Source organism: Mastacembelus armatus, chromosome 15, assembly GCF_900324485.2.
Source record: "Mastacembelus armatus chromosome 15, fMasArm1.2, whole genome shotgun sequence".
NCBI lineage: Eukaryota > Metazoa > Chordata > Actinopteri > Synbranchiformes > Mastacembelidae > Mastacembelus > Mastacembelus armatus.
Window position 1 is genome coordinate 15,729,929 of NC_046647.1, and position 20,496 is coordinate 15,750,424.

The 20,496-nt window shown below is 38.7% G+C and overlaps 1 protein-coding gene across 2 annotated transcripts; it reads left to right on the top strand.

Moving 5' to 3' along the window:
• The first annotated feature begins 1,627 nt into the window (after positions 1-1,627).
• On the top strand, positions 1,628-20,480 carry slka (STE20-like kinase a). Of its 2 annotated transcripts, XM_026309252.2 has the most exons (19): positions 1,628-2,238; positions 4,786-4,950; positions 7,362-7,410; positions 7,982-8,131; positions 9,082-9,154; positions 9,535-9,729; positions 9,951-10,032; positions 10,159-10,290; positions 10,436-11,626; positions 11,725-11,855; positions 12,393-12,516; positions 12,870-13,049; positions 15,779-15,850; positions 16,898-17,027; positions 17,168-17,292; positions 17,382-17,576; positions 18,060-18,185; positions 18,521-18,634; positions 18,775-20,480. In XM_026309252.2, exons 1-19 carry the CDS (start codon positions 2,089-2,091, stop codon positions 18,919-18,921), a joined length of 3,531 nt encoding a protein of 1,176 aa, XP_026165037.1. In that variant the 5' UTR covers positions 1,628-2,088; the 3' UTR covers positions 18,922-20,480. The 2 variants fall into 2 exon arrangements, with proteins under 2 accessions (XP_026165037.1, XP_026165038.1); XM_026309253.2 differs by lacking the exon at positions 15,779-15,850.
• The last annotated feature ends 16 nt before the right edge of the window (positions 20,481-20,496 follow it).

The window sequence follows — 20,496 nt, forward strand, 5'->3', positions numbered from 1 at the left end:
TGGAAGAGGTGTGAACAGGTAGTAAAGACGATTTTAGTTAGTTCCCACATGTGGGCGCTACACAACAAACAAATCAATCTATGGTGTAAGGTTGCTGTCAATCTCCCATTTAATGAAATGTGATCAAGAGATGCATTTATGTTTTGTTTTTTTTATCTGCTCTCTTCAGATGTAGCGAGCTAAGCCCATTTAGGCTTCTTAAATATTGTGTTTACATGGTACTTTTATTTTGTCATTCAAATTTGACAAATGTATTAAAAGCCAATATTATTGCAGAGCTTTTGATCTGTAACTTCTAAAGATTCATGTGGTCAAAGTCAAGCTACTAAAGTTAAAGACTACTTGAATGTAAAGGTCACGAAACAAAATTTGTTGACCTACTGCATTTTAAAATAGGTCATAATCAAACAGTGAGTTATAATGAGCAACATAATTCAGTACCATACCTTAAAATAGCCTTTATTATTGTACCTTAGTAAAAGTATTAATATGGCTAACTGTAGATCTACTTTTGCTGAGAAGTGTGAAAATAAAAAAGACAACTAACCTTAATCAAAGGGTTATGTCTTTCAAATGACTAGGTTGAATACATAAATCCAGACTACAGTGGTGGAGACTTTTTTCCAGCATCTTTACTGAAGTAAATGTACTAATGCTACACTGTAAATGCTACATTACAAGAAAAAGCTGTGTCATTTTCACTATCAGTGAATATCCAATTAGCTGACTGGTTGTTCGTCTTAAAACAAATTAGAAAATATTGAGAAATGCCCTTAATTACCTATGGCCCAAAGTGAGGCCTCTACCATGTTTGTTTTATCCAACTAGCTAATCCAAACCTGGGAATGAGTTAAAAATAATTAATAGGGAAAGAAGCTCAAAAAAGCTTCACAAACTTAACACATTTCAAATGATGTAATCATGAACTGTTTGACTAACAAGTTACAGCCAAAGTAGTTGGTAACAGATGTATACACTGGTAATGGTTCAGTTAGTTACAAGCATCACCGACTAACCGATGTGTTTTCCTACATAATCTGACTTCTTCCAACACAATGTTAACTAATCAATTTCTTCCATCTTTTCCACCACATGACGACAAAAACATGCATGTTGGAGTCGAGGGGCTGAGCCGCTGAGCAGAGCACGTCCTGCTGATGAGATCCAGGAAACGCATACCGCTAATAAACTGCGTCAAGCTAACTTGCGACAGACCAACTGAGCGGAAATGCTCTTATTTAGCCTCCGGTGTATCAGCTTCCAGTTAGTTGTTTTTATAACAGCTGCTCACAGTTGTCACAATGAAATTTGCATCTGTACCATATAATGACGCGTAATGCAAAATATCACAGCGTCTGACGTTCAACGACGCTTAACGGTTCCTCAGCAAAGCTAACGTCAGCGTTAACGTTAGCAGCATTTCTCATTAATACTGTCAAGATAACACAAAATACCAATAACAACACATTGTTTGTCTCGTCGTCGCAGCTTAGCCTGTCATTATTTTTTCCTGCTTCTTTTGGTGACCAAAAAGTCTCGCACGACTGTTATTACGTTATTACTAGCTAACACTTTAATTTTGCATAACTACTTGTAACGGAAATTCAGATACACACGTTAGCTAGCTTGACACTGATCCGCTAACTTCTGTGTGGTCAGCCAGCCGAAGCATGAGCTCTTTTGGCGATTCGTTTTTTTTTCGGTTAACGCTACGTCAAATGATGAAAATGTCGTGATACGTGTGATTATATTGCCGTTGTACGCTGTTTCTTTTCATACCGGTCGTTTAAAACGGAAACCCCAGCCAGCGAACTCTTCTCTGTATCCCTCACCTCCTCCTCGGCCAGCGCTGCTAGCTACGATGTGATTGGGAATTACTGCCTTCGAGGGAAGTTATAATTGACATTATCATAGCTGGGTGGCCATAATACCAGCTTGTTTGTCTTCATGTAACGCCTGAATGCCGTTATTTCAGTAGCAATTTGAGCTCCACGTCGGGAGGAACCGCTATAATTTTCTTGGCGGAAATAACCGAAGACACCACATCCACAGCAGTGTAGCTGTTAGTTCATATAGCTACCCTGAGAGATGTCTTTCTTCAATTTTCGGAAGATATTCAAGTTAGGGCCAGATAAGAAGAAGAAGCAGTACGAACATGTACACAGAGACGTCAACCCAGAGGAAATTTGGGAGATCATTGGGGAACTGGGAGATGGAGCGTTTGGGAAAGTGTTTAAGGTAATTTGTCACTACATCCGCCTTAGGCTTTTCTAACCAATTTCCTCAGACAGTCGCTTCCATTGTTTTTCATGTTGCCGCATGCTGGTCATAAGATACAGGGTTCATGTTCAAATGACAGCAGTGACAGCGCAGTCCTTGTCTGGGCCAAATCCTCTAGGCCACTAGATTCTCAGCAACTGAATTGTTCGCTTAAAATGCATGGTTTGGTATTTCACAAATACTATATTGCACATTAGCGGGTACCTATTCTAATCCTCCTATTAGGGAAATGCAGTCAAACTAGGGCTGTGTTTAGTGACTGCTTAACCTCACCCCATAAGTGCTTTTCCCATTTTGGAATTTTTAAGGTAGGCCCAGTCTCATTGTCCGAATATAAACATGACTTTGACATGTCATTGACTTGCACTAAGGTGTGGTTCACTTCGACAGAATAATAATGACCTCACAAATGCCAAACTGGATTGTCTGAGGTTGCACTGAGTAATCGCAGGAAACACTAACAGTAAAAAACCCTTGAGAACAGGTGGCCCTAAAAGACATTATGGCACTCCTGGACTTGTAGAATCACTGATATCTGAAAAGGAACAATGTCATAAACAAGTACTTGGTTATTACCATATACAGTGACAGTAACTTTAGTGTAGTGTCTATTTATTGCAGGTTAATAAATGTGTCCTAAAGCAAATATACCCTTATGGTGCATTTCATGTTTTTGTTGAAGTTGTAAGTTCAGTGTAATTTGCTTCTATGGTTATTTCTAGGGTTACAGTTTGTGGTGCTGGATTGCAGTGCATAGCAAAATATTCGTGGTTCTGTGTCCACCAGCTGTAATCTCAGCCTAATTGACGTAACTCATGCAGTTATCTTTGACTGAATTTGTTTTGGGGCTGATACCACTTTGTGAAATGGCCGGTAATATGAAAGACATTCAACCCTATTCATATATCTGTCTAGTCTAAATTAATAATTATAAGATGAGAAATGAAGGTATTGTAGCTTAGTTCAAATTATTTACATCAGTGAGGAATTAGGCCTGTTGGACAGATTTCTCTCTTTTTTAAAAAATTTTGTCCCATAATGGAACTCTTGTAATAACATAATGGAGCGAATGGCCCAGAAATCTTCATTTTTTCAGTTATAGATAAATATACAACTCACCATGTACTAACCACTTGTTCCCACACATAGCAGGTGGGGATGAATTGCCTTCAGCAGGTCATCTTAAGTTCAACTAAACATTTCATCAGTTATTTGACAGGCTTTTGATGGTTACCTCACTTAGGCAGGGTGACAAAAATTGCCATCAAAGTGTGAATCAGCTGTCTAAAGACAGTGAAAAAGAACACTCAGACCTAATAAACACACTTAGCACAGGTTGCAATGCCTTAATTATTTAAGACGAGTACCATAGACAATTGTTGGGACCTAACACAAACTGTTTACAATTGACTTTAGACAGCCACTCAGTTCACACAGTTAAGGGTGATTATATCTATGTTACCTATTTGAGAGAGACAAGTTGAATTCTTATACCAAGAAGTAGCATGAGAATTATCATTATTACAGTTTATTCACCATCAAAGAGGCCAAGCTATTTGCTGGTTTTAGAAGCTCATTTAATAACATGCACAGTTGTCTTGGGAATTTTTTAAAAATAAATGGTTCCACGTCTAATTTAAACATTATTATGATATCCACAACACTCTCTTTCAACTTGTTAAAACAGACCAGTATGTAGAATCATGTACATGATGACCAAAGGCCACAGATTCCACATGAATAACTCAGTGACAGACAAATTATCACTGCCCTTTCCATCATGAAGCTAACACTGAATCTGCATATGTATTAGTGATGGACTGTTCTAGACAGCCGTCGTCTAGTACAAAGGGAAAGAGACAAGTGTGTCAGGCCAGAACTGAGTAAATATAGGGTCTGACACACTCTGCTGCAGTTGTTCCTAACACTCCCTCCCATTTCTTTTTCCTTAACTCCCAGAGATTGTGTCTGTATCCATAAACATTGAGTCCAAAACTGCCCTTAAAATAAGTTCTCAGGTACTTGGTTGACAGGATGTTTTGTCACTAAAGAAGAGTGTAAGCCCTTTTTAGACACCAATGAAATCCAAGATCTGATGAGTATAATCTTTAAATTACTGACATATTAACTTTACATTGGATCTTTCAGCAGGTGTGTCACAGTGAAAAGAAACAAAGATGAGACGATAGAAAAGGAAAAGGAAGTAGTCACTAAGTTTCACAAGATGAGTTTTTCTTAGAAGATGTCAGCACGTATTGTACAGATTTTAACTTAAAATGGGTGCTGTGGTTTTTGCTACAGTCAGCACTGAAGTGTTTAATATACTAAATGGCTTTTGTCTTAAACTAAATTCTTGATGTTGTCAGATGTTCTACTACAATAGCTACTCTAACAGTCTCATTACAGTCATTAATATACTAACCTAAATATCTACTTGATACAATCCCACTATTTGTTCTCCTTACTGTACATGACATATTTGACGGTTGTCTATTTTGCTTTCAGGCTCAGAATAAACAGAATGGGACTCTTGCTGCTGCCAAGGTTATAGATACAAAGACAGAGGATGAATTGGAGGATTACATAGTAGAAATTGAGATTTTGGCTTCCTGCAACCATGATCACATCGTCAAACTGCTGGATGCCTTCTATTTTGAAGGCAAACTTTGGGTAAGTAAGCAAGTGCCTGACTGAGAACTATTTTTTGTTTTTTCTTTTTTTATGCATTGCTGTTGACTTGAAGCCAAGGAGACACAGAAGCAGTAAATCAGTCATGCATGGAGATACACACATTTATCACAAGCCACTATTCATTATGCCGTTTCTCAAAGGACTATTATGTCATTCAATTACAGGGTAATAGCAGTGCATTTGTTCTGTTGCCTGTATTTGGACATTTTAAAATCAATTATGTGACATAGTCATGTCTAGAACAGGCATGAAATAGCATCCTCTACTGCAGGATTGCCTGACCTTCCAAAAATCACAGGTCTTAATCAAGAAAAAAAATACATATTATATATCTTATTAAAAATGGTGGATTATGTTTACAAGTGAAGCAGCATATTTATACATTGTGGTGGTGTGGTTTCTCTCTGTAATACTACATTCCTCCATAACATTCTGCCAAGTACAGACCTTCTAGTTTTCATTTGACCTTCTCTGCCCTGTGTCAAAATACAGTACATAAATTAGCTGTGTCTGCCACCTAGTCAGACTGCCAGACCAAACAGGCTACATTTCTTTGTACAAAGAGAGCGGGACAAAGCGGAAAAACCAGGATTAACATCAGCTTGCCTTTTTGAGGTGGAGAGAATTAAAAGCAGCCAAAGAGCTCAACTGATTGATATGTGTCATTCTTCCTTCTGGATGCATTCCTTATGTAAAGCTAGCATATTTGTTGTGGTAACATAAGTGACGTAGCATGATCATGATTTCACCTGCTTGTTGAAAAATGTGATTTTAATTTGAGAGTAATTTGAGGTCAGGGTCACGGCAGCATTAACTAGAGCATTCTGCTGGATTGACAAATTGGTTATTTTCTGTGACTTTAAGCTAAATAGTCCTTGTTTTTAAGAGTCATGTATCTTATCAAGTTCTTTTACCAAGCACAGAGAGTTTAGTCACACTGCAGTTTTAATACCTGGTCAGAAGATCTAATTCTGTGTGCAGCAAAACGCCCCATAGCAATTAGGTCCTGGCAGTTGGTGTCATGTGACCATCCCTTGTGGACTGGCTACATCTATGGGAAGATAATGGAGTGGTTTTGGTGGCTGGAGAAAGTGTCTGTGAATAATTCAGAGCTGTATGCAGGTTCCCTCTGGCCCCTGCCTTTAAACAGCATGATGAATGTGTAACTGGCTATGCTTTGCATGTGATGGAATAAGTAACTTTTTTTTCAACTGTAAATTAATTACAGAAAAAACAGTTTTTTTGTATATGTGATGTTCAGTTTAGTCTACTATTATCACTGGCTGATTCAAATTTCTGCACCTGTCAGAATGACAAAAATGCAAATTACAAGCAAGATTCTCACAGCACGACAGGTTGTTACGCAGAACAGGAACAAATGACTGCCTCTTTGTTGGAGTCCCCTGATTGATTTTTGTCTATCATCTGATACCAGAGCTATAAAGTAACTTGCTTTCAAAGCTGATATAGATGAAGTTGTGGTTGGGTACATTACATTAGCTGTTAGGTCAAGAGATGGTCAGTTCAGTTCACAACTCAATGCCAGAGACCAGTGTTAAGTTCATCTAATATGTTACAGCTTCAGAAGATTACTGCATTGAAAACACCTATGGTATATATTAAATCATATGCTCAAGTCTAAACATTTAGCTTTAAAAGGACAGAATTTCACTCTGCAATTCATAAATGTGTGAGAAGATCCCTGTTTATTAGACAAACATATGAGGGAAAATATTTAGGGACACTATTAGTAGACAGAACAATTGTTTTAGCAGGAATTACAGCCTGTACTCCAGGAATGATGTTCTTCGTACTCCATATAACATTCAGACTTGAAGGAGAGCATCGGCTTAAGTCTTATGCTCCAAATATACTGTAATGCTTCACAAAAAGAGGAAATCATTTTTTGCAAATATGATGAAATATCTTGGGTGTGAATTATATGTACGCATACACCCAAAGCATTTACACACAAAAGAATGGAAGTTTCCAGGATGATCAGTCACCACACACTATTGCATTCTGTGCATAAGGATCCCAGTCCCAGTCGCCAGCTCACAGCTATCCTCTCCTTATGTTTTTTTATCCAACAAGGACTGATAAATCATAAAGATTGTCCTCAAATGTAAAAGAGAAGACATGCCTATGCCTGTGGGTATATGGTGTCTGATTGATTAGCTCCTTGGCGTGTCTCCAAAGCATAATCAATATCATAAAATTTTTTGTGCTGATGTTTTTCCTATAAAGGTCATGTTGGCAACCTACTTGGGATAATAGTGATTATGGCATTATAGTAAATTATGTGCTATAAGAGTACTTAATTTGAAGCTTGGTTGATTTAAGGTACACATCACTTATTGTTTCACTTTTGTTTTGTTGTACTATTGCAGATTCTGATTGAGTTCTGTGCGGGTGGGGCAGTAGATGCCATCATGTTGGGTAAGTCCCGCTTTCATTGTAGGGAACAGAAAAAGACACAGTCTGGAGTTTTTTTTTTTCTTTGCTTCATCCTCAAGTGCCAACTCTTTTTATTCCATCCAGAAGCCTCCTTGTGGGTTTTCTTCCCTCTCCCCACTGGTGAGGCCAGTCCAACTATGCAATTATTGTAGCTCAGATTTCTGAGTGGTTAGTTCACTTCTAAGGCGTGCTGTTTCTCTGTCTTGTTGTGAACCTTGAAGAAATATTTCAACACTTTTTCTTCCATATGTATTACAAAAAGGATACCATTTAATTCACTGCACTCTTGGGTGTTGCTGCATACTGTTCTGTGGTGTGACTCACCTAAAATTTCTTCCCCCAGATTTGTCCAGTCATACATGCTGGCTAGTGTAAAGGTGGAGTTTTGTCCTTCAGTTGCTATTGGAAACCACGAGGCCATCACATTTCATGTTGATATATCCAAATGGGTCCAGTCTGTATTAGGAAAAATGAGCATCACATAAACTACAATAACAATATATGATGTGGAAAAAATGTGACTTGTGAATTATGTGTACATGTTTATCGACAGAGCTGGAGAGGCCCCTGACAGAGCCTCAGATCCGTGTGGTATGCAAGCAGACCTTGGAGGCCTTGTGTTACCTTCACGAGAACAAAGTCATCCACAGAGATTTAAAAGCCGGGAACATTCTCCTGTCTTTGGATGGAGATGTGAAGCTGGGTAAAAATCTCCCATCTTTTGCTCGACATTTCCCACTGTAGCATTTCACTAAATGTAAAGAATAATTCAGCAAGAAATCATCAGTCATGATGCAAAGACAATTTCTTTCAAACACTACACAGAACAATAGCTGATTCATTGTTGATCTCTCTGTCCTTAGTAGCTAATGTGAATCTTCCTGCAAGGCCAACACTAATAGGCTTAAAAGCTAATTAGTACAGTCAGTTGTAGATCCCTTTACCATCAGTGCTGTGCCAACCAGCTGAGCTATATGACTTTAGGGAGAATGGTGACAGGTGCACAGCACTCTGTTTACATACAGCAAAACTGGAATGAATTATTCATGTGGCATAAAGTTCAAGAAAGTTACAAAACTAAGTACTGTGTTTGTGCATCATTAAAGGACAGCATTGTTTTATTTTTTATACCAATTGTTACTAGAGTTGGTGATCCACCAAATTGGTTATATAATATTCCAGAAGTAAAAGCATTCATGTTGCTGCTGTAGCATCCATAGCTGCTGGTTCCCTGATGAGTCATGTTCTGTAGGCAGAGGGTCATGATGGAGCCTGGCAAACAACAATTATCATGCAGTCACCAAGGACTTAATGATAGATTTCTCCTTCTCTCTAATGTGTACATACAGTGATGTGATGTGAGTAGAAGAGAGCAGGCTGAAATCATTGTACAGGTAACAGAATTGCTCAGAGCAATGACTGAATGTAAGCATGTTATGAAAGGGCGAATGAGGCCCTCCTTCCCACTTATACAGTTCATATTTTAAAACTGCAACAGCTTAGCTACAGAAAGATTTCTGCAATAAATGTGATGCTTTAATAGAAATGTGGTGTATGTTATTTTATATTTTATATCTTCTATTCCAGTATATTCACTGTCTTTATACCATTTAATTTGATTCACTAATCAAAAGACTTATAATTCATTTTCAGCTGACTTTGGGGTGTCTGCTAAAAACACCAAGACCTTGCAGAGAAGAGATTCTTTTATTGGCACTCCATATTGGTGAGTCATGCAGCGTGTACGTAAGAGGGCGTTCACCTTTTTCATTTTGATCATTTTACAATGTCCCACAGCTAGGAGTTATCTTTTTTCTATGTAGTGTCACTGTCATGCAGTGTGGAAAAACAGAAAAAAGCCTCAATGAGCAATTTCAATGCCTTTGACTGTTTCATGAGCTTTAAATACTAAAAAGGCTTCCTGTCTTTCACATTGAAACACACACACACATACAATTCTCTATTTTAATTGAATTTTGCCCTGGACTAGTAAAGAGAATTGATCTTAAGACATCTGAAAGTTATCACACATCAGTCCACACATTAACCAGCAGTCCAAAATTTGCTGAATGCTAATTACACACCCTCTGACATCTCATTTCGCAGGATGGCCCCAGAGGTAGTTATGTGCGAAACTTCCAAAGACCGTCCATACGACTATAAGGCTGACATCTGGTCCCTTGGAGTCACCCTGATAGAGCTGGCTCAGATTGAGCCACCTAACCACGAGATGAATCCCATGAGGGTGCTGCTGAAAATAGCCAAGTCCGAGCCACCCACACTCATGCATCCCTCTCGCTGGTGAGAAAGTGTACTGATGATAGCTGGGGGGGGGGCACTGGAATGTTTCCGGGATGAAGATAAGATGTTGACTGTTTAATGTGTAAAAACATGGTGAACTGCTAATGCTTAACTGTGTCACAGTGGAAGAATGGTATTAATTCATTCCACAAAGACAGTCCAAGGGACACATACTTTGCTTAATGGCCTGCACACTGATTCAGTTTATTCATTTTTCAAAGGTCACCAGAATTCAGGGACTTTCTGCGGAAAGCACTTGATAAGAATGTGGACAATAGGTGGAACGCAGTGCAACTTTTACAGGTGAGGTTCACTTTTTTAATTCCCTCCCTACTGTTGCTTACCATACATCTACAATAATGCATACACTCTTAAATGGGAACGTTTGATGTTGTGCCATTTTCTATTTTGCCTTGTCTATCTATGTAGCATCCTTTTGTCACCAGTGTGACTGATAGCAAACCTCTCAGAGAGCTCATAGCCGAGGCCAAAGCTGAAGTCACAGAGGAAATTGAGGATAGCAAAGAGGAGGAAGAGGAGGAGGAGCCTGATACACCTCTGGTATGTAGTTTTATTCATGTAGGTACCAAATATTTTTTAAAATGATGTTCATACAGCTGTTTATATCTGTAAAAGACAGTGAGGTGACCTTATCTAATGGTATATTGTGATTTTTAACATTTTTCCAACTGCTACTGTATCTCAGGCGGTTCCTGGGCACAAACGAGCGCCATCAGATGCCAGTGTGGCTAGCTCAGAGGATGACAAAGTCCCACTAGCTCCTTCCACACTGGAAGCTGTTACAGAAACAACAGAAGCCAAACCTGCTGAGGACAGGACCAGCGATAAGCTCTCAGATGAAGGCCTTGGAACAAGTGAGATAGACAAGACTGAGGAGGAGAAACTCAATGAGGTTTCTGATGCCAGTAATGAAGACCTGGCCTCTGGACTAATAGAGCCCACAAAAGAACCTAAACCAGGAGATAGTCAAGGTGAAGAGATTCCTATCGGGTCTGAACTATCACAGCCAGGAGAACCTGTAGATACCGTAGATACTCTAGAACCTGTCACAGATGACCCAGAAAAAGATGAGGAACAGAAGGAGAGACAAGAAGAAAAAATAGAGGATGAACATGCTGAAGTGATAGAAGATGAAAGAAAACCTGAAGAAGTGAAAGAAGAGCCAGAAGACGAAACAAGTACAGAAGAACCAAGAGAATCACACATTGAAGAAGAAACAGAAGAAGTGACAAAGCCAGAAGAAGAACGCAAAGAACCAGATAACAAGGTCCCTCTACACAAAGTGCCAGTGGACAAAATAGAAGACATAGCTAATGGCACAGATGTAAATATAGACACAGAGAATATAGAATCAAATGTAATGGACACAAACATAAATGAAGATACAGACACAAAGTCAAGTATGGATGAGTCCCCTACTGTGGTTTTGCTGGAGAAGGAGAACATAGAAAGTAAACCAGAGGAGAGGCCTGAGGATGAAGCTTGTGAGGAGGAAGTGAAACCAGAGCCAGAGAATCAGAGCAGAGAAGAGTTTGAAGTAAAGGAACAGGCACCAACTGAACTTATAAATGGAGTCAGTGATGAAGACAAAGGCACCTTAGAGGAGTCAGAACAGGTTGTCCCTGTGACCGAAGTTGAGGAGATGGAAAGTCGTGCAGATGAGATCACTTCCCAAGATGCTGTCTCTGTTCCAGAGATTGAAACAAATTCAGAAACCAAGATTGAGCAAAGAAGCCCCGCTATGGTCAAGCCAGATATGGAGAAGGACTCAGACTCTGGAAGCAGCTCTGCTGCTGATAGCAATAGCCTTGAGCTAAATTTGTCCATCTCAAGCTTCCTGTCCAAGAGCAAAGAAGGGGGCTCAGTGTCTATGCAGGTAGTATAATCTGTGCCTCATTTATAGCCTCAGTTGTTAAATTATCAAGAACCATTTAAATAATTTGTGTTCTCAAAACATTTTTGTTTCTTTTGTAGGAATCAAAACATCAGAAGAAAACACTGAAGAAAACACGTAAGTTCATGGTGGACGGCGTGGAAGTCAGTGTGACAACATCAAAGATAGTAACAGATAATGACACCAAGAATGAGGAGATGAGGTTTTTGAGGTACGTTTGCATCGAATCTGTTTGCCATACATGGTCTAAATATGGGCTATAACCTATTTAACATGGCTGCCTTAAATAGTTCCTGTTCATTTTACAACTCCCATAGCTTTTTACAAGTGCCAGATGGGTTATCTTTCATGATGAATGCTACATTATGTTACTGTCATCTCTTATGTTGCCTTTTAAAGACTTAAGACATGCTGCTCCAGCTGTTTATACAAGTCCCCTTTGACTAATTACTGCTATGTTTATGACTGTATGTCATAAATGCAGAGTTGTCTTACTTTACTACTACTGAGCAGCTATGGATGTTACAGAAGCAGCATCAATATTTCTGAACATTACTTCTGAAATATGCTTACACCAGAATCATCACAGCAGGAGAATATTCTCCTATTAAATATGAATGGGACACTAAAAACCTATCATGGAAATGAAAAATGAAGTTTGGGGTGTTAAAAATATCTCAACAATAGCTATGGTCTGAATTTGAGATGAGTAAATATGGCAGCACGCTAATTTGTGTGGTTTCCTCAGGCGGCAGGAGTTGAGAGAGTTGCGCCTCCTGCAAAAAGAGGAGCAGAGGGCCCAGCAGCAGCTCAGCAACAAGCTGCAGCAGCAGAGAGAGCAGATCTACCGGCGCTTTGAACAGGAAACTACTGTGAGTCAGTTTGTTCATACCACAACACAGTCATGTTTTTTTTTTTGGCCAGTTTGTAGGAAGCCGAATGAAGTTGATAAGAATCATGTAGACAAACACTGATCTGCCTCTGTCACTTACTATTTACTCATTTAGATTTTTTTTTATTTTTTCAAATCTCTTTAATGCCGCTGACATGCTCTGTTTAAAGACAGATGGTGACAGTATTAGAAATTTTCATTTGAATCTGTTATACTGTCTTGTAATGATGTCCTTCACAGTTAATACTATCCTCCTTAAGTAATAAAGACTTGAAACAAACTTTTGGAGATACTGGTTAACGTATAACATTCATCTTGGTTCTGTCTATGCAGGCTAAGAAGCGTCAATATGACCAAGAGGTAGAGAATCTTGAAAAGAAGCAGAAGCAGACTATTGAGCGACTGGAGCAGGATCACACCAGTCGGCTCCGTGACGAAGCCAAACGCATCAAAGCAGATCAGGACAAGGAGCTTTCCAAGTTCCAAAACATGCTGAAGAACCGGAAGAAAGAGGTATGGTCATGGATGGTAGTTTCTGCATGGTAGTACCTTTCGTGGGTTGATTAGCTCTCCACTGTGGGAGCTTGGGGTCTTAAGCATTTGCATGTCATAGATAGGAGCTGTTTGGTGCATGTGTTTCACAGCTTAACCGGTGGCGTTGTTGGCTGTCATATTAATCCTATGGGAGTGGAGTGTGTTACTATTCTGCTTAGTACTCTACTCTATGTGTGTAAATGATAGCAACAGACAGATTGTGCTATCTTTCTCTAAATACTGCTAGCTCCATGTTCTTTTATCCATTATTTATCTATCCAGAGGGATCTGCTTGCCTCCAATGGAATACTATGCTACTAAGTCTATTTGTTGATTTCGGATGACTATTTAAAAAAGTTAAATATCTGATTAAGCATAAAACCTAAACATGTTTTGCTGGGCTTATTGTACATTCATGCCAGGTTTTTGTGTCCCTGCTTGTTGGAGTTGTGGGTGTGCTTGCAGTTAGTGTGTTTTACTCTGTGCGACTTTTTTAATCGCAGTGCAGTTTGGCATCTATCGTGCTTTATGAGACTTTGTTGTGCTGCTTGAAGTTTGCTTTCTGGGGCAATTAGAGTATATTTTCAACAAACTGAAAAATATATCTTATTTTAGGTTGCTTCAGCCTTCAACTATGTCTTTTGTTGTTTAGCTGCAAAAATACAAGCTATTGTCTATTGATAAAATGTGTAATTTTGTTGCACTTTCTGTTTTTGGAGTGTTTTATTCTTTGTTTCAAATGTTTTTTTGTTATTGTGTATATTAACTAACCATGTCTCTTGAATGAGTGTGTGAGGTGGCTTTGGTCATAGGGTAGCCAAACATTTGAAGATTTTTCCAAGTGGTGTTGGGGTGGTGGAAATAATAAAAGCCTAACTTCAGAGTAACTGATATGGAAGATTCAATCAATGACTCAGTCAGAAAAAAAGTATTTTGATAATGGGCTCATCATATACTGTAAATATTTTAGCTAAAAATGTCAAATATGACCTTATTTCAGCTGCTAAAATGTAAGGATTTTGTTGCATTTCTTTTGTGTTACGTGCTAGTAAACTGTATATATTTGAGTTTTTAAGATAAAAAATAATCAGCAGTTTAATCTATGATGAAAATAATCATTAGTTGCAGCTCTGGAGTTCAGAGACTTGAAGCATTTTAAGTTTGGGAAATGTCAGTGTCAAGTCTAGTTTGCATTCACTTATAAATTGAGGGTTTGTGAGCAGTCTACAAATCACAGCTGAATATTCGAACGTTGTAGTTACTAAATTATTCCAACTCAGTTACTCTGTTCTTTTAATTGCAACAGTAAAAGTGATCATCCTGATGGCTGTGGGACTTAAATGAATGCAAAGTAATACTGGGGGAGCTGTTTTTGAGACTAACCTCTTCTGCCATGTGCCAGTAAAATCTTTCCTTTGAGAAATTCTTGACTTGACTCTAACTTGAGCAGTTCAGACTCACACTTCTGTCATTCTCTGAAATGCTACTGATCAAAAAACTGACCGACTAGTTCAAAGGAACATCTAACACAGTCCATGGGAACTGAGCATGCTGACTTTAAATCAGTTGGTGGCTGAGTGCGGTATCTCTCTCCTCAAATTGGGCCATGCATGTTTTATAGTGTTGTTGGCCGGTTTTGTTAGATTTGCAGAATATAAAGCATCGACCAGTTTCTGCACATACACTGTAGGTGAAACAGGAAGTTGGACAGTCACCCAAACATATGAGAAAAGAGCTCATGAAACGCTTAAAGGAGGACCTAACGCTCCTTAATACTGCAGAGGTAAACCATCACCCGCTGTCTTACTCTGTATAGAAGAGATTACTTATCTCTCCCTTTCTCATTTTCTCTTCCCTTCCTATAATCTGATTCATTGTTATGAAGTATTCATACACACACAAACATATACACATAACATAAATATAGACATTGATTTAGAAACACCTCTCAATATAATGTTTTACAGTACAACAGCACCTTTAACTGTGACCTCAGTAGTGAACACATTGAAATGACTCCTTAACAAAATTACATAATGGAAAAGCTTAATCCATTAAAAAATGCACATAATGGAACAAAAATGTACAGTCTATAGCATGCATGCTACTGTTTACTAAACATCTCACAGTCTCTCTACTCCTAAGATCCTGTGGAGATTATGGGTATAGGTGATGCAATGTGATGATTCATAAGTGTCCATTCTAAATTTACTATTCAACACCATTGACAGGAAACGGTGAATAAATGAACGAGGTAGCGACTGCAGACAGAGCTTTTTTTTTTTCATCCATAGACATCTGCACTTTTGAATTAGACACACTCTTAAGTTATGAACAAATGCCATCTTTTCTTTGAAAGGTAGATCCTTGATAATTAACACTCCATAAGCTTCTAGCATGGAAAGTAACAAAACTGTCCTTTTGCAGGCTAGAGTTAACTTAAGTGCCAGAAGTATGAGTCACTTTCAAGCATGAGAGGATGAGAAGAGTATTAATAACTAATTAACTGACTTCCTCCTAACATTTATCCAGAGCTGTGCTTTGCGCCTTGAACTCACTGATGTTCTCAAAGCAGAAAAGGGCCATCATGCATAACTTAGGAAGAATCTAGTGTGCTAGTGTTTGTGTGTGTGTGTATGAGATCCTCAGCCTGCTGTGTGCTGCCTGTCCCTGATCAGGCCGAGTGCGCTGTGTGCTCTCCTCCGCAGGCAGTGGCCCAGGTTATGATACAGTCTTTTCAGTTGTCCTCATGTGCACTCTTCAACGCTCAGATGCAGGATGTAAGTCCCCCACCCCCTGTTTCTCTCAGTCTCTGGCCCATACTTAGATGTGTGCAAAGTTACAGAACAGGGTATTTTGTTTGTTTTACTTTAAGAACGACACATGTAAGTATGGGCGGTAATTTAATTTTGTTATTTATTTATTTTGAGTGTTGCCATCAGTGTTTGTGCAGTGGTTCTCTCTTCCTCACCTGCTCAGTATTTTTCTTCCACTAGTCCACAAATGTTCTACATCTAGTCTGTGTATTTTATATAGTATTTATATTTGCATCAGATTGGATTGAGTCTGCGAGTAAACATGCAGTGTTTTGTCACAGAGGTGGTGTAGTTGTTGATCCCCTTCTGTCTGGATACATGTTTGTCTCTGTCAACCAAGGTCCAAATATAGACTAGCTGCCTTACAGGGTCGACATAAAAGTCAATGTAATTTTTATAGTTTGGTTATGGTGTCAAATTTGAAGCAACTTTAGATGAGGTTTTCTACTTTTGAACTGAATTCCGTTTAATTCAATGATCAGTTATGCCTAACCATAGATAAGTAATAGCAGTAACTAACCTACAATTAGACACCAGCTACAGTAGGCATTAGAAATCAACTGTAAAGTATAGATGATTATATCTTTATGTATTAAATGAATAGCTAATTATGGCTCATTATGTAATGAGTCAGGCATTATGTAAGCTGGACTCTGGATGATGTGAATGTCACTGTAAATGTCTTACATAAAACTGTGAATCTGAATCTCTGAACTGTTAACTTTTCTTTCTTTCTCTCTTCACCTCCATTGTGGATCCATGATCTCTGAGTGTCTCCTTTCCTGATTCCAGTTGATGATGTGACATGTTAGTTTTCTGTGTTGACCTGAAGTGGGTGACTTGGCTAGGTTATATCATTATTATTTCAGGCCGTTTTTGAGACTTGAGATGCCTTTTTACTGTTACTTATTTTGTACTTTCTCTCTCTACTCTTGCCTGTCCCCCTGTGTGAATCCCATGGCTTCCTCTGACTGGTTCTCACTGCTCTTCTTTATCTATCTGGCTTCTCAGGAGCAGGAGTTCTTACAGAAGCAGCAACAAGAGCTGGATGGAGCTCTAAAGAAAATCATCCAGCAGCATAAACTCGAGATTGCCACTATTGAGAGAGACTGCCTCAACCACAAGCAACAGCTAATGAGAGGTAGGGGATGGGCTAAGAACAGTGTGAAGATGAAATCAATCCTTTTACTACAATTTTACATCCTAACACCGAACATGCATACTATACATTTGCCATCTCACACTTACCTGGTCTCACGTGTGTCCACGTGTGTTTTGTAGCTCGAGAGGCTGCCATGTGGGAGTTGGAGGAGCGCCACCTGCAGGAAAAGCACCAGCAACTGAAGCAGCAGTTGAAAGACCAGTACTTCCTTCAGAGACACCAGCTTCTGAAGAGACATGAAAAAGTAAGAACAGATAGAGAAATCTCCAAAGAGAAACATTTTGTCTTTTTTTTCAACCCTGCTGATCTTGAAACTGTGTATGTATTTTATAGGAAATGGAGCAGATGCAACGCTACAACCAGCGGCTGATAGAGGAGATGAAGAACAAACAGACTCAGGAGAGGGTTCGTCTGCCTAAGATTCAACGTGGCGAGGCCAAGACCCGCATGGCCATGTTCAAGAAGAGCCTCCACATTACTGCCACTGCAGCTGTCACCCCAGAGCAGGAGAGAGAGCGGATAAAACAGGTACAGACACTGAGTGTGCACTCCTGCTGCTGCGGTTTTACAAGTTCTACTTGGCACATTTAATAAGTGACTGAACATACACAGCCTTTTTTTATTTTGTCACACCTACTGTACAATCTAACAATACAAACACAGCCTTCTTAATTACCCCCAGCCTGTCTGGTTCTCAGTCCAACACAAGCTTCTCTATTGCACTCAAAATGTTAGTCAGTTAAATTTTGTTCAAATGAAACCAGGGTGCAACACTGGAAGGAAAAAAATAACAGCATTTCTTAATATGTTGACTGTACACATAAAACAGAGACACCAGAAGTAAGATGTTGGTCATAACAATCACTGTATTACATGTTTGAAATGGAACACTCTGTAGCCAGGTTACTCACCGACAGATCACATACCTGTACAAGCTTTGTTTGGTGCAATGTTATGGATTTGTAAAACAAACTGCTGTTACAGTTTGCTATATTTGTCTGGGCGATCCAGTTTGCTTCTCAGGAAGAAAAGAGGCAGAAGAACGAGAGGCTCCATCAACACCAGAAACATGAGAACCAGATGAGGGATCTGCAGCTGCAGTGTGACTCCAACATCAGGGAGCTGCAGCAGTTACAGGCAAGGCCACAACACGAGCAAACACATTTATGTGTTTACATGTTTTAGATCACGTTATGGGGCTCCAAATTGTTTAAATACGTAATTATGAAATAATATTTAAATGAATACATTGTGAAAAACATATGCATGCCAGAAATTATAATAATAATTAGTAATAATACAAGTTCAAGAACTAACCTAGAAGGATCATTAGGAAATTATTTTGATCTCATGCTGATTAACAAATTGAAAAAGGTCAATCCAGCTAAATAAAAACAGTATATTCTATTCCAAATGAAGGATTATTAAAATTATTCAGCTCAAAAACATCTGTGTTTTTTTTTTTCTTTTAGAATGAGAAATGCCACCTGCTGATTGAACATGAGACTCAAAAGCTGAAGGAGCTGGATGAGGAGCACAGCCAAGAGATAAAGGAGTGGAGAGAGAAACTAAGACCCAGGAAAAAGGTAGATACAAAATCCATTTTTTCTTTAACTTAATTCATGTATCTTACAAATACTATGACCAGTACCAAGATCCTGCACATAGTGTAACTGTCTTAACAGCATTGGTGGTTAACTCAGTTTGTATCTGCTGCCCCCTGCAGGCATTAGAGGAAGAGTTCACACGGAAGCTGCAGGAGCAGGAGGTTTTTTTCAAGATGAGCGGTGAATCCGAATGCCTTAACCCCACCACCCAGAGTCGAGTGTCTAAATTTTACCCCATCCCAAACCTGCACAACTCTGGTTTATAGCCTCAGTTCCATCCGTCTGTGCTACAAAGCAACTCCTGTCAAGCTCAGCTGTGCTCACAGACTCTTCCAAGTGCAGTGACATAATTTTTCTGTTACTGATAAACATGAATATATGTTTGATTCTCTGCTTTGATTCAACCATTAGCAAGCATGATGTGCCTAAATACCATTCCCTCACCTAATCATATTTTCTCAGCTTGTTGGGAAATGTCCGCTGGATAATATGCACTTTCTTGAGCATGTTCAAATTTTAAAAAGTTTGACATTGGGAGTTAAGGCTAATCATCCTCATCAGATTCTTGTAAGCACAGTCTGCTACAGTATAAATAATCTCCAGTGCCTCCTTTTTTTCTGTATTTAGGTCCTTCCCTGAGACTTTCACAGTTTAGAGTAAACATGAGCCCCTGAAAGTTTTTGTGCTGTGCTTAAATAGTCTGTTCATTTCCAACGATAATCACAAGATGTCGAGAAATTTTCTCGGACATTTGATATAAGCTGGTGATTGACCAATTCTAAGATGTTTCGCTGCATGTAGGGTAGAGCTGCTTCAAACTAGGGAGATGTACAGATGTGCACAGCACCATGTTGGGATCAAAACAGGTATTTAACGTTTATATTGAAAGGATTGTATTGTGCTACATGTTTACCTGCTTGAGAGATGAATGAACATACATTCCCTTGCTTACATAGAGATGACCAGTTGCTTCTCGGAGAATGATTAAATACATTTTTAAATATATAAAATAAATCACTTTACCTTATGGGAGTTATTTTGGGCAGCAATCCTTTGTTGTGAAAAAGGAATGTAAAGCTGTTAATTTGCACTGTTTTTCCACGTGAACTAAAAAAAAAAAAATATGCAGTAGTAAACTGTCAATGTAATTTTGACAGTCACCTTTGTCTCACCCAAGCCTGTTCAAACTTCAGACTGACTGAAAAGTTGGAACATTTTTGCCTGCTCATATTTTACTTATCTTGATTTTTAAGTCAACCCATAGCTTTTGAAGCCCACATCTAGTTTTCTAAACATGTATTGCTGATTATATTGATGCTGTGTCTGCGTCTTTATGGTGAGCTTTTGCTCTTGTTGGGACCAGTGTTGAAAGAAAGGTAAAATGCTGTACGTGTAAGTGTGGAAATTTTGGTTACATGGTGACATCCTTTGCTGTATATTACGAGCAAAGTATTGACAGCTCACAAAAAGAGACCTATTTCAAAATAAATGTACCTAATGAGTTTATGTTACCACTGCTTATCATCAGTGCATGTTATAATTTCTGTATGCTGACATTAACATTGACTAGTGTTTCGTCATGAATGCTGGATTTTTATTGGGGTTATTGGAGACTGTGTGTTGTAAATTACACCACAGACCCCATAGATTTCTTTTTTTTTTTATTTTTAGTTACAGTATTTTAATATGTATACGTTGTCATTCTACCATGATGGATATTTTAAGTATATGCATTTTTGATGTCAGTCAAATCAAATGTATTTAGAATGTCTTTATAATTGGACAATTTTTTGTTGTAAATAAACTATTGACTGTTTATTTGAAATTTTAGCTGTTGGGGA